General features: G+C 34.1%; 1 protein-coding gene across 3 annotated transcripts in view; it reads right to left on the bottom strand.

The window, feature by feature from the left end:
• The window catches only part of KCNH7 (potassium voltage-gated channel subfamily H member 7), a 477,505-nt gene that overhangs the window by 147,608 nt on the left and 316,019 nt on the right, over nucleotides 1-13,878 (bottom strand). For 2 of the 3 annotated variants that reach the window (XM_003921927.4, XM_074399586.1), the window contains exons 4-5: nucleotides 9,523-9,951; nucleotides 4,138-4,158 (exon numbers count right to left, since the gene is read on the bottom strand). In XM_003921927.4, the coding sequence (XP_003921976.1) occupies nucleotides 4,138-4,158; nucleotides 9,523-9,951 (450 nt within the window). The remainder of the gene's footprint in view (nucleotides 1-4,137; nucleotides 4,159-9,522; nucleotides 9,952-13,878) is intronic. The other variant, XM_074399587.1, reaches the window with a different exon arrangement.

Raw genomic sequence — 13,878 nt, 5'->3', positions numbered from 1 at the left:
TAAATGACGAAGTCTTCTAGAGTCTTCAAGATAATCAGTGTTGGCTGAGGCTCCTCTAAGCCCATCTAAATGCAAATTAAAAAAAAATTCAACATTTTAATTAAGGTATGTATTAACAATATCTCTATTTCACCAATTGTAAACCTAAGCGGACAGAATATGAGGCCAAAAAAGAATAAGAATAAAGGACCAGAACACATGGTTTCCTACCTCCTAAGTCTATATTCAGAGAGGCCTTGGTTGAGGATTTAAAGGTGAAAGGCAGCCTCACTGAGAGTGATCATGAACAGATGGGATTTAGGATTCTAATGAAAGAAAGGAGAATAACCTGAAAAACAAAGTAAATAAATTTAAAGAAAATGAATGGGCAGAAATAGAGGGAAATAAGAGATTCAGTAGAAAGTAATGTAAAATTTAAGAGCATAGAGGAGGACTTGATGTTCTTAAGATAATCATTTACAAGATGGATGACCAGATTACATTTTTCAATATATTAGGAGAAGGTGGAAAACAGGTGACCAAGCAGACTAAACCAACAGCTGGATAGTGCTATAATATATTTCAAGTGTCTAATTAAACATAAAGTAGGCCAGTTTCCAGCTACAAAGAAATACCTACATTTAGAAATAAAGCTAGAAGCTAAAGCCACAACTGGGAAGAATTTTAGATTAAAAATATTTAAAATTTGTATGAGGGGGCTATTTAAATTTATCACGAGTTATGAGATGTTAATGGAGAATATATTTTTCTTTTAGATGGTGCTGGAAATATAGCTAAGAGCATCTGATAGATTTTTAAAAAATAATGCTGCTTAAAAACGTCATTTTTGAGGGCCAAATGTGATCGGAAAGAAGGAAACCAAACAAAGGTTGTTTTTAAATCATCAGGTATTTGTACAATTTTTCGTAGGGCACTGAGTTTATTTTTAGCTAAAGTTTAATAAAACTCAAATTGCTGAAGTGACTTAACATGAAAGAAGATGCAAATGCGGTGTTTAATAATTAACTTTGTAAAAGAACACTGTCAGTAAGTATAAGGAAACTAGTTTAGCACTTAGAAAGATACATAAGAGGTAATCATCAAATTATTTTTCTTCACATTGTCTGTTTCAGTGCATGATGTATTATTTGCAGGAGAAAACTATTTTCATGGAAAATCAATTTGCAAATTCTTATCAAACGAGAAGACACTGGGTAATGGTCAATATAGCCTATAAGAAACAAGTTGTATTAGATTAATTTATTTTGTTTATGAGTCATATAGGCTAGAGAGGAGGTAAAAGCTATAACAAACCTTGAAAATAGTTTTACTTCAGAGTCATATGATAGATTCATAGATAAACTGGAAATGGAACACTCCAGTGTCACAGGGAAGCTGGGAATTACTTGAGATAACAAGGAGATGGAAGCATTAAAGGGGCAAAATTGTATCATGACTTATTTACGAAGTACAGAAAGTGACGTAGATTTTTATTGATGACTTGGAAAGCAAAATAGACAAAAGCCACTATATTTGAGGAAAAAATTAGTATATGAATGATGGAGGTAGGATTAGGTACCTCTCTCACATATTAGAGAAATTGTGAAAAAAAATTGTAATAATACATATGTATAAGCAGAATGTGCAATTTATTTGAAATTGCTTTTCCACTCTTTGACAATGGGTTAGACTTTTAACGAAGAACTTTGAAGTGTTAGCTTAAGGAGTATGAATGCTATGGAAATTTATTAAAGGGAAACAAAAATAGATCCTAAGAAAGAAGATTAAGTGAAAATTAGTTTTAAAAATAAGATTGAGTACCAATTTGCTGTCTTTTTACTGTGATATTGCATCAGGATTAGTAGTAGTCAACTATTATCTCTGTCCAGTAGAAATAGATGCAGGGGAAAAAATACATATCAGAAAGGAGGGTTTGGGTTATCTCTTTGTGTAGCAGGCACTAGCACAGACTTCCCAAGAAAGTTAAAGAATGGCCTCCTCCAGAGATAAATGTACCACCTGTGCAAGGGATTTAGCCATCACCTCACCTGACATGAATAAACCAGATGATCTTGAAGACATTACCAACACATTCCTAAATTATTTATTTTATTATGATAAATAAATGTTTTTTTGGTTGAATTAGATATTGAAATAATGATAATTTTACATTTTGTACACAAAGCAGTGTAGAAACCTGCATTTTTAAAGTCTTTTATTTAGATCTGATATAAAAGCAAAGTCAAAAAATTTAAAATTCATGCTTAATGTAGGGTCCTGTAACTAATTAGCAGTAGTAATGGCTTTGTGAAAAATCTTCCAGGCAGACACTTAAACATTGTTAGTAGTTTTCAAAACCAGAGCTTGGAAAATGTAATGAAGACTTTGGAGTGAATATTTACATTAGATTTTATTGTTTGCAAATGTGTTCTCCTATATGGGGATATAACTTCTTAAGTATTAATATATGAAAACTTTCTACAATAGTTTAGAGATTTTTAATGCCAAATTCTGGCTTTGATGATTCTACCATATACTTTAAATCATGATTGTAAAATTGATGTGCAATCTGAAATCTATGTAATAAATAAAGAATATCCGTATTCAAATACTACTCCTATTAAAAATGAGAGAGTTGAGAAAAAAGGATTGGAGAGTAAATGAATTATTTTGACACTAAAATTATTATGACACTAAAATGAAATAACTGTATATATGTATGACATATATGTGAACTAGTAGTTGGAAAAGTTAACTCCAATTTTCTATTTATTGAAAAAAATTAGATTCATTTATCTCTACATGTAAAAATCATCTGAATTAATTAATGCCTACTAATTTACTGCTAACTGTTAAATCCTAAAGCCAGTTGGCAAAAGCTATCTGTATCCTGCTTCCTGAGGTTACATTCTGAATTATATCAATGCAAACCACCACACACAGTTGTCATTAATTTGCTCAGTTTTAGAAATCACAATGGACAGGCCAAAAGAAAAAAATAATAATAATGATGTAGGTGAAATCCCATTTCACTATTAGGGTCAACCTCCATAGACCCTTTTTAAAGTGCTTACGAAATAAAATTGGTGTGGGTTTTGGGGAGATACTGCCATAATTTCCCTGATTTTTAAATTTCCATAGGCTGCTAACCAAACATCTTTGGTTCCTAGTACCATTAATACATAACCATCACCAACTCAGATTTATTTTAGGGAAGCAATTAAGAAATCAATATACAAAATTTCACAGTAGTCAGTGTACTAGTGACATAAAGGAGAGATTGGCCAAAACAGTGAATTCTAAGTAATGACGGTTACTGGTGGAGACGTGTTCATGCAACATACATGCACAAAATAAGTCACTATCACCATTTGCACACCCACAGCAGCATGCATGGCCTTTGCTGAAAGACCAAGCCCCAACGGTTTTCAATTTGATGATGATCATATGGTTACTATATTTTGTGACCCTTGTATCTACTATGATATAGTACAAAACAGAAGTGAATTTCAAATTTTTAGCCCAATCCAAATTTATCCAGAGTATTCCCAGTTAAACATAACCGTATGGTAGTGGTAGGTCATGCCAGTGATTTCAGACTAATATAGAACACATTTAAAAATGATTAAAATATAATAGAGAAAAATAGAAAATGACTATCATGCATGTATAGTTTACTACTACAGTAAACTTAAAACCATACTCCCTGCCATCCAGGAACGTGAAACTAGTTTTAAGGAAACAAAAGAGGAACAAGTGAAGTGATGCTGTCATGGAGCACTTTGCTTAATTTATTTAATCTTCCACTCAAAATTTTTGTTTTCCTGAAATAGGCTTTTGTGCCTCTGTCACATTGGAATATATTTTGCTCGATGATATTTGTTTCTTTCCAAATGATTTAAATATTTAGGAAGTATTTGTTGTCAACCTAGGCTTATATTTCTTGCAGGCAAAAGGAGCTCATAATCATTTTGGTGACACAGCAGAAGTAACAATGTCTCTAGCAAAATCAAGCCATGATGTCTCCACCAGGCACCCCGACTAGCTAAGGGCAGCATGAAGGTGTTGCATTGGACAGGGCATACAGCAGGCAAGTTAACATGCCAAGTAAAGGGGCACGTTGAGTATCAGATGGTGAAAATTGAGTTTGTACATTACCTTTGACATTGCGACCATTGTCTGTTTTGAGCACATAAGGATAAGAAAAGAGAAATATAAAAAGAAGACTAAAATTATATTATATACACTGAATTACCTGTATAAAAATAATCAGAGAAGTCAGAATATGATGGAAAATTTCCCTTCAATTGAAATTAACATTGTGTACGATTCAACCAAGTAACATGCATATACTAAAAATAATATCTGTCATAATATACATTCTTATTTAAATATGTGAAGCATATATCTCAATTTAAATGAATTCCAAAGTACAGATTTTACAATTATGACAGTTTAGAAATAGACTTCCCCAGCTGCCTAAAGTTGTGACAAAACTTTCAACCTTGTCAACACTGAGTTTTAGTGTCTCCACTGTTACTTAGAATATACTCAAAGGAAGACTCCACATTATGCATATTAAGTACTTTTTTGCATATAATTTAACCTAGTATGTTAATAAGGAAAATTTTTCTAAGATAACAGTTTCCTTTTCTTTCTTTCTTTCTTTTTTTTTTCTTATTTTGAGATGGAGTTTTGCTCTTGTTGCCCAGGTTGGAGTGCAATGGAGTGATCTCAGTTCACTGCCACCTCTGCCTCCTGGGTTCAAGCGATTCTCCTGCCTCAGCCTCCTGAGTAGCTGGGACTACAGGCGTGTGCCACCACTCCCAGCTAATTCTGTATTTTAGTAGGGATGGGGTTTCTCCATGTTGGTCAGGCTGGTCCTTGAACTCCCAACCTCAGGTGATCCGCCCACTTCTGCCTCTCAGAGTGCTAGGGTTACAGCCATGAGCCTGATTTAGAATATTAATGGCTTTGTGAAAAATCTTAGAGGCAGACACTTAAACATTGCTAATAGTTTTCAAAACCAGAGCTTGAAAAATGTAATGAAGATTTTGGAGTGAATATTTACATTAAATTTTATTAAGCTTGCAAATGTTTTCTCCAATTTGGGGATATAACTTCTTAAGTATTAATACATGAAAACTTTCTACAATGGTTTAGAGATTTGTAATACCAAATTCTGACTTTGATTATTCTACCATATACTTTACGCCCTGCCAACAGTTTCCTTTTTTTCTCTTCCTCCCCTCCCTTCCTCCCTCCCTCCCTCCCTCCCTCCCTCCCTCCCTCCCTCCCTCCCTCCCTCCCTCCCTCCCTCCCTCCCTCCCTCCCTCCCTTCCTTCCTTCCTTCCTTCCTTCCTTCCTTCCTTCCTTCCTTCCTTCCTTCCTTCCTTCCTTCCTTCCTTTTTTCCCTTAGGGACAAGGTTTGGCTATATCTCTCTGGATAAACAAACTCCTGGGCTCAAGAATCCTCATGCCTCAGCCTCCTTAGTAGCTGGGACTACAACCATGTCACTCTGCCTGACTCCACTGTGCTTGGCTCCAACTTATATTATTAATCACAATTTTATTAACTTCCCTCCTCCAAATGTTCTTCAATGTATATTTTAAAAACAAAAAATATAACTCAAAAAGTCATTCTTAGGCAAAAATAATTGCAAGAAGTAAATGAAAGATTAGACTGTTTAAAAAATATAAACATTTTTATTTATGTGGTCACGATGAATTCAGTGTAATAAGTAGAATTGTAAAAATTTTATTTGTAATAAGATGGTCTCTTAAAATCTGAGATAAATATTTTCATGTTTATTTTGAGATCAACAATCTAAATGTTGCGTACTTGCTACTAACAAAATATGCATTACCAGCTATGAAACACACAAGCTTAAAATAAACGTCACTGTCATATCAAAACCATTCAAATATATCCAAGATTTGAAAAATCTGTTCAGCATTTTGTTGGTATATATGCTAACACTGTGCCCATTTAAAATCTTGGGATATATCTTAATAATTTCAAAGCTTGCAAATGAAGTAGTTCTAAGAGTGTGGTATATTGCATTGTTAGTTGATACTGCATTGGACAAAGACATGCAAATAAAATTGTGGCCTTAGATGACAATTCCCTTTCTTCTTTGAGAGAATCGCAAAAAAAACAAATTGAGATAGTGGAAGAGATCTTGATTACCCAGAATGAAAGTGTCTATCAGAAAGCTGGGTCCAAAAACCATTAGTAAAGTATCAACTACTTCCAAGTAGTTATAAATTATAATTGTATTCATTAAACCTGAAAATTATATGTAAAGATTTACCAGTCCCAAGAAAACTAACAAAACATTACATTATATAGTTATTATTGCTTTGAACTTCCAAGGCAGAGTGTGGCTTGTGCACCTAGTTTAGATCTGCTTGTTATTCCTCCATGACAATGTAAGTACAGAAATTGGAGTAAATCTTTAAAACCTTTAGTAGCAGTTTGACAGAGTAATTTCATGTCTGATTAATCTAATAAGAAAAAATTGGCATTTATATTTTATGTCTTTTTTATATTTCATTTTTCTAGTAGTATATTTTTATTGCATTCACAAATGTATTGGTCAGCGATGAGTTAGATAACAAAATTCTGGTTCTTTATCAAAGATGATTTGAAAAGTATGGTTCTAAGGTACTTGATAATGTGGGTTAAATGAAAGGATAAGGTAAAATATTATGCATTAATATATCTGCAAAATGTTTAAAGTTCTGTGAAGATAGCCTGTACAGGAGAACTTGCTTTTATTTGAATGAGGAGACCACAATCTGAATTTGAAATCTTGTGCATGATTTTACCTGTTAATCATTTACATGAATTCATAAAACTAAAATCAGTTCTAAAAGTTTTCCATCTTTCCTTATCAATGTCTCAATTTCCAAAATACATGAAATTATAAAGTCTTAAGAAGTGTAGTTTCTTTTTTGCTAATCAGTGATTTTGTAGCTAAAATTCCTCTAAAGATTGCTCTAAAATTTGCTCTAAAATTGCTCTAAAATACAGTCTGAATTTATGAATCTATAGTCACATGTTGACTATAGCATAATCTGTAAGAAAGTAATACATTTTCTGAAAATATCTTACTTTGGGTGAGGGAGAAAAATCGAGGATGATCTTAGCACCAAATGTTTATGTATAGTACCTGTACTGAGAAATCCAAAAATATTAAATCATTCTTTCTCATAATTATATCAGTAACTGTGCACTAAATGGAGATCATATAAATTGAAAACAATGAAGTTAAATCACGAAATATAATCTAAACTACTCAGCACCACTGTCCAACACAGGCTGTCTGTACAATGCACTAATTATGTATCAGTTTGATTTTCAAATTTATTGTTTTTTAATTTTATTATACTACTGTTATAAGTCAGGATCTCTCTAGAGAATCTCTAAAAGGGCAATTTCTGGAAAGTTAGTATGATTGCTAAAAGTGACTACACTAACTAAACTAGCTTAAATATATGCTGATCATTTGAATTACCTAATTGAATTTATCATTGCTGTTCAGCCACAGGACTCACTGATTAAAGATTAAATTCCAGTAGTTTCATTCTGTCAGGAAATATTGAGCCTGCCATTTCTGAATGGAACAGGGCCTTAGATGATTATCCAACTTGAGAATTGGCCTTGTATTTTCATTTTTCCCTCTCTAATGGATATGCTAATTTGATCTTGTATCTGTTTCTGAAATACTGATTTGTCTTTCTTTGAACTTTTTCCTGCCAACTCTTTCTTTCATCTCTTCTGCCTTCTCTACTTCATGGTACCCTTTAGATAAAGATCCTCTACGTGATTTACTCCTAAGACCTCAGTTGAGCTTCAGAGTATGATAGAGCAGGTAACTCACTATTTTCTAATCTGCATGATTTTGAAACAAAATTCATGAGCACAGTCCTATCAATGTCACATGGTCTTCTCAATGTTACACCAATAGTTACTGAGTAACTGCCATGAAGTAGACAATTGTGCTAGATACTAAGGCTGCAGAGCTCACTATGCCAGAGTGCCTATGCTGGAGGAGCTCACAGCAACATAATTGTTTGCTTACATATCTGAGAAGAATGACAGACATATAATATACAATAAATACAAAATGTAATCCATGCTGCACTATATGTAAATATTGGTTTGTACACTGAAGTGTGAAATGATTTAATTCTTCTGCTTCGGGAAGGGGAAAATGAGTCCCTGCCAGTGGGTAGTAGTGTAAGGAAAGACAACTGGGGAAGAGTATTCCAGGCATAACAAAGTAGTGAACCAGGAAAACACATGTTACATTTTTGAGAAAAGGCAAATTATATCTGTGCGGTTGTAGAATAGAATATGTAGTAGGGAAGGGAGTCTTGCTGGGGCTAGAAATGAGGCTGGAAAAATAAGTGTGAGAAGCTGACAAAGTGCCTAATACCCCATACTAAGAATTCATGTTTTAAAGACAAAACTAGCAGCAGCCTGGATAGCAGGTCTCTCAAGAATTCAAATCTATGGAAGTCTGAAAAGTGGGTCTGATGCACCCATGCCAGGAAAAGGCAAGAGATTCAACAAAAATCACCTATGGCAAGGTTTCATGGAGGTGCAGGAGTGAGGAAGGAGAAAAAGTGCATAGATTTGATTGTAGACTATGGAGACAGGCAGTCCTGAGTTTGAAGCCAGACTCTCACACTGACCAGCTCTGTAACCTTGGTCTAGCTATTTTTGTTATTTATTTAACATATCTGTGCCTCCATTTCCTCGTTTATTAAATAGGGCTTAAAATGAGTCCTAATTTGGGTTTGTTATGAGAGTAAAATGAGACTTAATGTGTGTCAAGTACTTACATTGCTTCAGACATAGTAAGTATTTAACCAACGTTATAAATTACCATGTTCATGATGAATTGCTTCTGTCATTGCTTTTTAAGTATCTTTAATTTCACTGTTGGTTCATATAAGAATATGAACACAATTTGCTTTTCAATTTGGTTTTAGTTGAGATCAGGATTTTCAGGATTTTTTTCCCCTTTAAATTTTTCCCCTTCTTCCTTCCTATCTTGCACCCTTGTCAGCTTATAGCTTTCTCATCACTGAGTACATCACAGTTCCTATGCTGCTCCCTTTAGAGATTGCTGGTCAATGAACTAGCCCTCTGACGGTACACAATTCTTTCTTCCCAGGGCATGATCATTTGCTAAATGCAGGAAAATTAATTATGCTTGAGATGATAGTGTTCATCACCTAAGCACATGGTATGATAAGCATTAATTAATTAACACTCCATGTGGTAGGCAGATAATGGTTATCATACTATTTCAGAAATACAGATAAAGAAGCCAGAAGAAACTAAATTACTCACTAGGGTTCAAAGAAGAAATCAGTAACAACTCTGAGTTTAGGACTCAGGTTTTTAATAGCCTTTAATCACATTTCTTTCCCTAATGCATAGGGATTACTGTTGAAACTTAAAACAGTATGCAAATAATCATTTATTACCCATTAATATATGTTTCCATTAAAAAAAATTAAACATACCTTCGCTGGCATGCCGGTCTCTAAATATGTTCTTGGGGTGGACGCTGAATCCTTCTATATCATGAACTGAAGATGCTCTTCGTATACTACATAAGCTTTCCCTTGATCTCGAATGGGACAGCTGGGAACTTGACTGCAGCATGTCAGAGTAGAGTCGGTCCCATTGCCTTTTGGGAGAGGAATGGTCAAGAGGTCCAGATATATTCACCAAGGGAGAACATTTGCTGGGCTGTATCAAAGCTTTTGTGTCATCTGCTTCTGAGGGGCTGCAGCTTTCTTTTGTAGGAGACTTAAAGTGCTTCATGGCCACTGAATCATCACTGTGCTTAGATGAGTCGATGACCACCACATCAGGGTCTTCTTGTGGTAAGGACTGCTTTCTGTAAGTGAGAACTCTCAGAGCAGGAAACTTGAAACCAAAAAATTTCCCTACAAATGGAGACAGGAGAGAGCATTATTATAAGACAAATGATATATGCTGTAACAAAAACAGACATTGTTAACTTATATTTAAGTACCATGTGAAAATAACTATGAATTAATAGTTATGGTTGGAATAAGGGATATTGTAGAAAACTTCTCTGAGACCAATGTGAAGTATCATATAAGTAGTAAGAAAACAGTAAATAATTTTATCATGTTTCTGATAATTAGATGTATACCAGTGACATAAAAGCATTTGAATTACAGAAGACTTTTGATAAAATAAAAACATGCATCCACTATACATCCACTTTTCCAGGGAAATTGAAGGATAAACATAGTTTTAAGAAAAGATGATCTAGAGTATCATGTGTCCAGGAACAGACCTAGGAATGAGCATAGACTATGTACATGTGTGGGTGGTGGGGGGCTAATGTGATGGAGTAGGCAGGAAGGAAGTGAGGTGAGGTAAAGCATAGAAATGGCATTTTTAGATTTGTGCTGAATGACATTGTGAGTCAAGTTTGGGTGGAAAAAATGGGGTCCTCTGGGTTTGAGAGGCTCATCATTCCATTTGGAATTCTTAAAGACTTTTGGCTTCAAAGAGAGAAACACTGTACAGATAAGGATATCTTTTTCCTGTTTTCTCCTTTTTGGCCCCCAAATTAGAGAGTATGGCATAAAATGTTATATATATCTCAAAATGGTTGATGCATAGGAGGACAACTAAATATAAAATTTAAGGAGTAGATGTTAAAAATTAAAATATTAACCTAAATATAACATTAAACATTAACTTTAATTTTTAGCTATATAAACTCACTAGTGGTAAAAACTGCAAAGTAAAACAAGAGGATATGATTTTTCTAGTCTTTAATTTTGCAGTAAATGAAAGAAAGCATAACACCTAGTGCTGGCAAACAATGCTGGGGAACATTGTGACATCTTGGTGGTGGGGTTGCAGATTGCTACAAACTCCTTGGAAAGTCATTAGACAATATATATTAAAATGAAAAAAAATGTGCTTTTATTTCAACTCAGCGATTCATATATCGGATATTGCAAAGACATAAAAATTAGAAAGAGTTGGATTATCCATTAGAAGGAGAATTACTGAATAAATTGTAGCCTTTTTATTCTTTGGAATCTTATGATATTCTTTGAAAAGTTGCTCAAATACAATATTAAGTTAAAAAAGCAAGTTTAAATACTGTATGTTTACACAATTTTCATTAAAAATAACAAAAAGTTACATCTGTTCATATATGTTATAGGACAGCAGAGGAAGATGTGTAAGAACTTACTTCAAACTTTTAATGTTGACTAACTCAGTGGATGGGTTTGGGAGAGGGGAGGTATAATGTATTGCATTCTTCTTTCTATATCTTTATTTTTTATGTTAAGCATGCATTTGTTTATAAATTTAAAAACTAATAAGATAAGTAAAACTTTCACTCCTCAAAGAACATGAAAACATGAGAAAGCATCTAAACAAGAATCATAACCCAAAGCTCCTCTAAGTAAATGCTCCTCTAAATAAAATGCAAAGATTGTCATTTTTATTGTCATCACAGCAATCTAGGTCCACATCACTCATAGCTTTACAATTAGACACTGACCTTCTTGTAAGTGTCTAATTGTAGACAACTTACATCTTTGGGCTGCAATATTTCCTACCTTCTTATATTATTTAAATGTCATGGGCACTATTACCTTTAATATATTTACTATGAACTTTTCCTCAATGTATTTAAGATGGTTCTAAAACATGGAAGAACACTCTCAAAACTCATGAACTTTTCTCCATTTTGAGTATACTCTCCTAGTGGATAGTTTATTTCTATATGCACATATTGAATTCTGTCATCAATTCAATGATTCCTAAATATTTGTCTCCAGCAGACCTCTTCTCTGAGTTCGAAACCTGTATATTTAATAGATTCATCAACATCTCCACTTAAAAGATATGTTACGATCTCATAACAAATGAGATTTCATGATCTGACCCTCCAAGACCAGGCCTTTTTTATTTTTTTCAGTGAATGGCATCACAATCCATGCAGTCATATAAATCTGAGATTTGAGGACCATTCTAGATACTGTTCTCTTCCCCACCCATCCCCAATATTCCATTAATATCAGTCCCTTAACTGTGTTCATTTCACTTCCTGAGTGTCTGTTTAGATTTCTCTCATCTTCACTGCTCATCCATCATTCCAAGCTACTATACTGACACACATAATTTCTTGCAAGAGAATGCCAATCACTCTTCACATTTGTACCATTATTGTCCACCATTAAAAATAATGATTTTCATTTTGTAAAAAATTCAGAGGATGGGCCAGTGGCTCATGCCTGTAATGACAGCACTTTGTGAAGAGAAGGTGTAATGATCTCTTGAGGTCAGGCATTTGAGACCAGCCTGGGCAATATAGCAAGATCCCCCTATCTCTACCAAAAAAAAAAAAAAAATAGCTAGGTATGGTGGCATATGCCTGTAGTCCTAGCCACTCAGGAGGCTGTGGTGGAAGGATAAATTAAGGCTTGAGTTTGAGGGTACAGTGAGCTATAATTGAACCACTGCACTCCAGCTTAAGTGACCGAGAGAGACAGACCCTGTCTCTAAACAGAGAAAAATTAATATATGATTATATAAACTATTGCACAATCCCACCCTTCCACCATCCTCCCCTGCTACCAATAACTTTCTTTTTGGGGATGAAGCCAAAACTATCTCCATCCCACAGCTTCATCTCTGTTCTTTGCTCTCTAGAACCCAGTCATATGGAATTTTAATTCCCCTGGAGAGCTGTGCTTCTTTCAGACTGATGGCTTCTTTCCGTCTGATTCTTTTTACTTTGCCTGCTGAGCTCATCCTTAGATTTTAGCACCAAAGTTATTGCATGGGGAAGCTTTTCCTTCCTTCTGAACAAGATCAGCACCTCTTTCATAGCTTTCACCACAGTTAGTAACTCTGCACTCGTTGATTTTCTGTTTAACATTTTTTTTCCAGGACTGGACCATAGGCCTCATAAGGGCAGGGCCCCTGTCTGTTTTGCTCACCATTGAGTCCCAGCTTTGACCAAATGACTTGGCATGGTAAACGAATTTTCCCAAATAGATTCTGAACTGAACTCAGAATGTGCTCAATTTTGACTGTGGGAAAACTAGAATATTTAATTGCTCTAACCATCATAATTAGAGAATCTTAACCTCTTGGAATTGTACTGACTGATATTTAACAAAAAATATTGATTGAGTAGAACTCAATAGTTCATGGAAAATAGTGAACTCTGTAACAGGCCCTCTCTACTTGATTTAACTCATCTATAAGTTTATGTAAAATACCCTGTTACAGTAAATTTGAGAATTTAAGCAGACCCATTTATTATTATAAGCTTTCATTTGTGGTCTAGTAGTTAATAGTAATATAAATAATTGAAATATAATTAAAAGTTTATTATTAATAGCTATTATGGATATATAGTTGTACATATTTATGAAGTACGTGTGATATTTTGATACAAGCATACATTGTATAATGATCAAATCAGTGTAATTGGGATATCTAACATCTCAAGTATTTATCATTTGCTTTGTGTCAGAAACATTCCAATTCTACTCTTTTAGTTATTTTGAAATACTCAATAAATTATTGTTAACTATTGTTGCTCTAAAGTGCTACCAAACACTAGATGTAATTCCTTTGATCTGACTGTATTTTTGTACCCGTTACTCATCCCCACTTTATCCCCCATTCCCTCACACTACCACCCTTCCTGTCCTCTGGTAACCATCATTCTACTACTTATCTCTGGTAAAAGACATGACAATGTACAAACCACAAGTATATTCAACATTAAACTCTGGATTAATAAGACAAAGATAAGAGTAACCAATCTGCACAAATAAGATTAAGTAACAGAGTATCGT

The sequence above is a fragment of the Saimiri boliviensis genome, chromosome 5 (assembly GCF_048565385.1).
Source record: "Saimiri boliviensis isolate mSaiBol1 chromosome 5, mSaiBol1.pri, whole genome shotgun sequence".
NCBI lineage: Eukaryota > Metazoa > Chordata > Mammalia > Primates > Cebidae > Saimiri > Saimiri boliviensis.
This window is presented reverse-complemented; position numbering and strand designations above follow the sequence as displayed.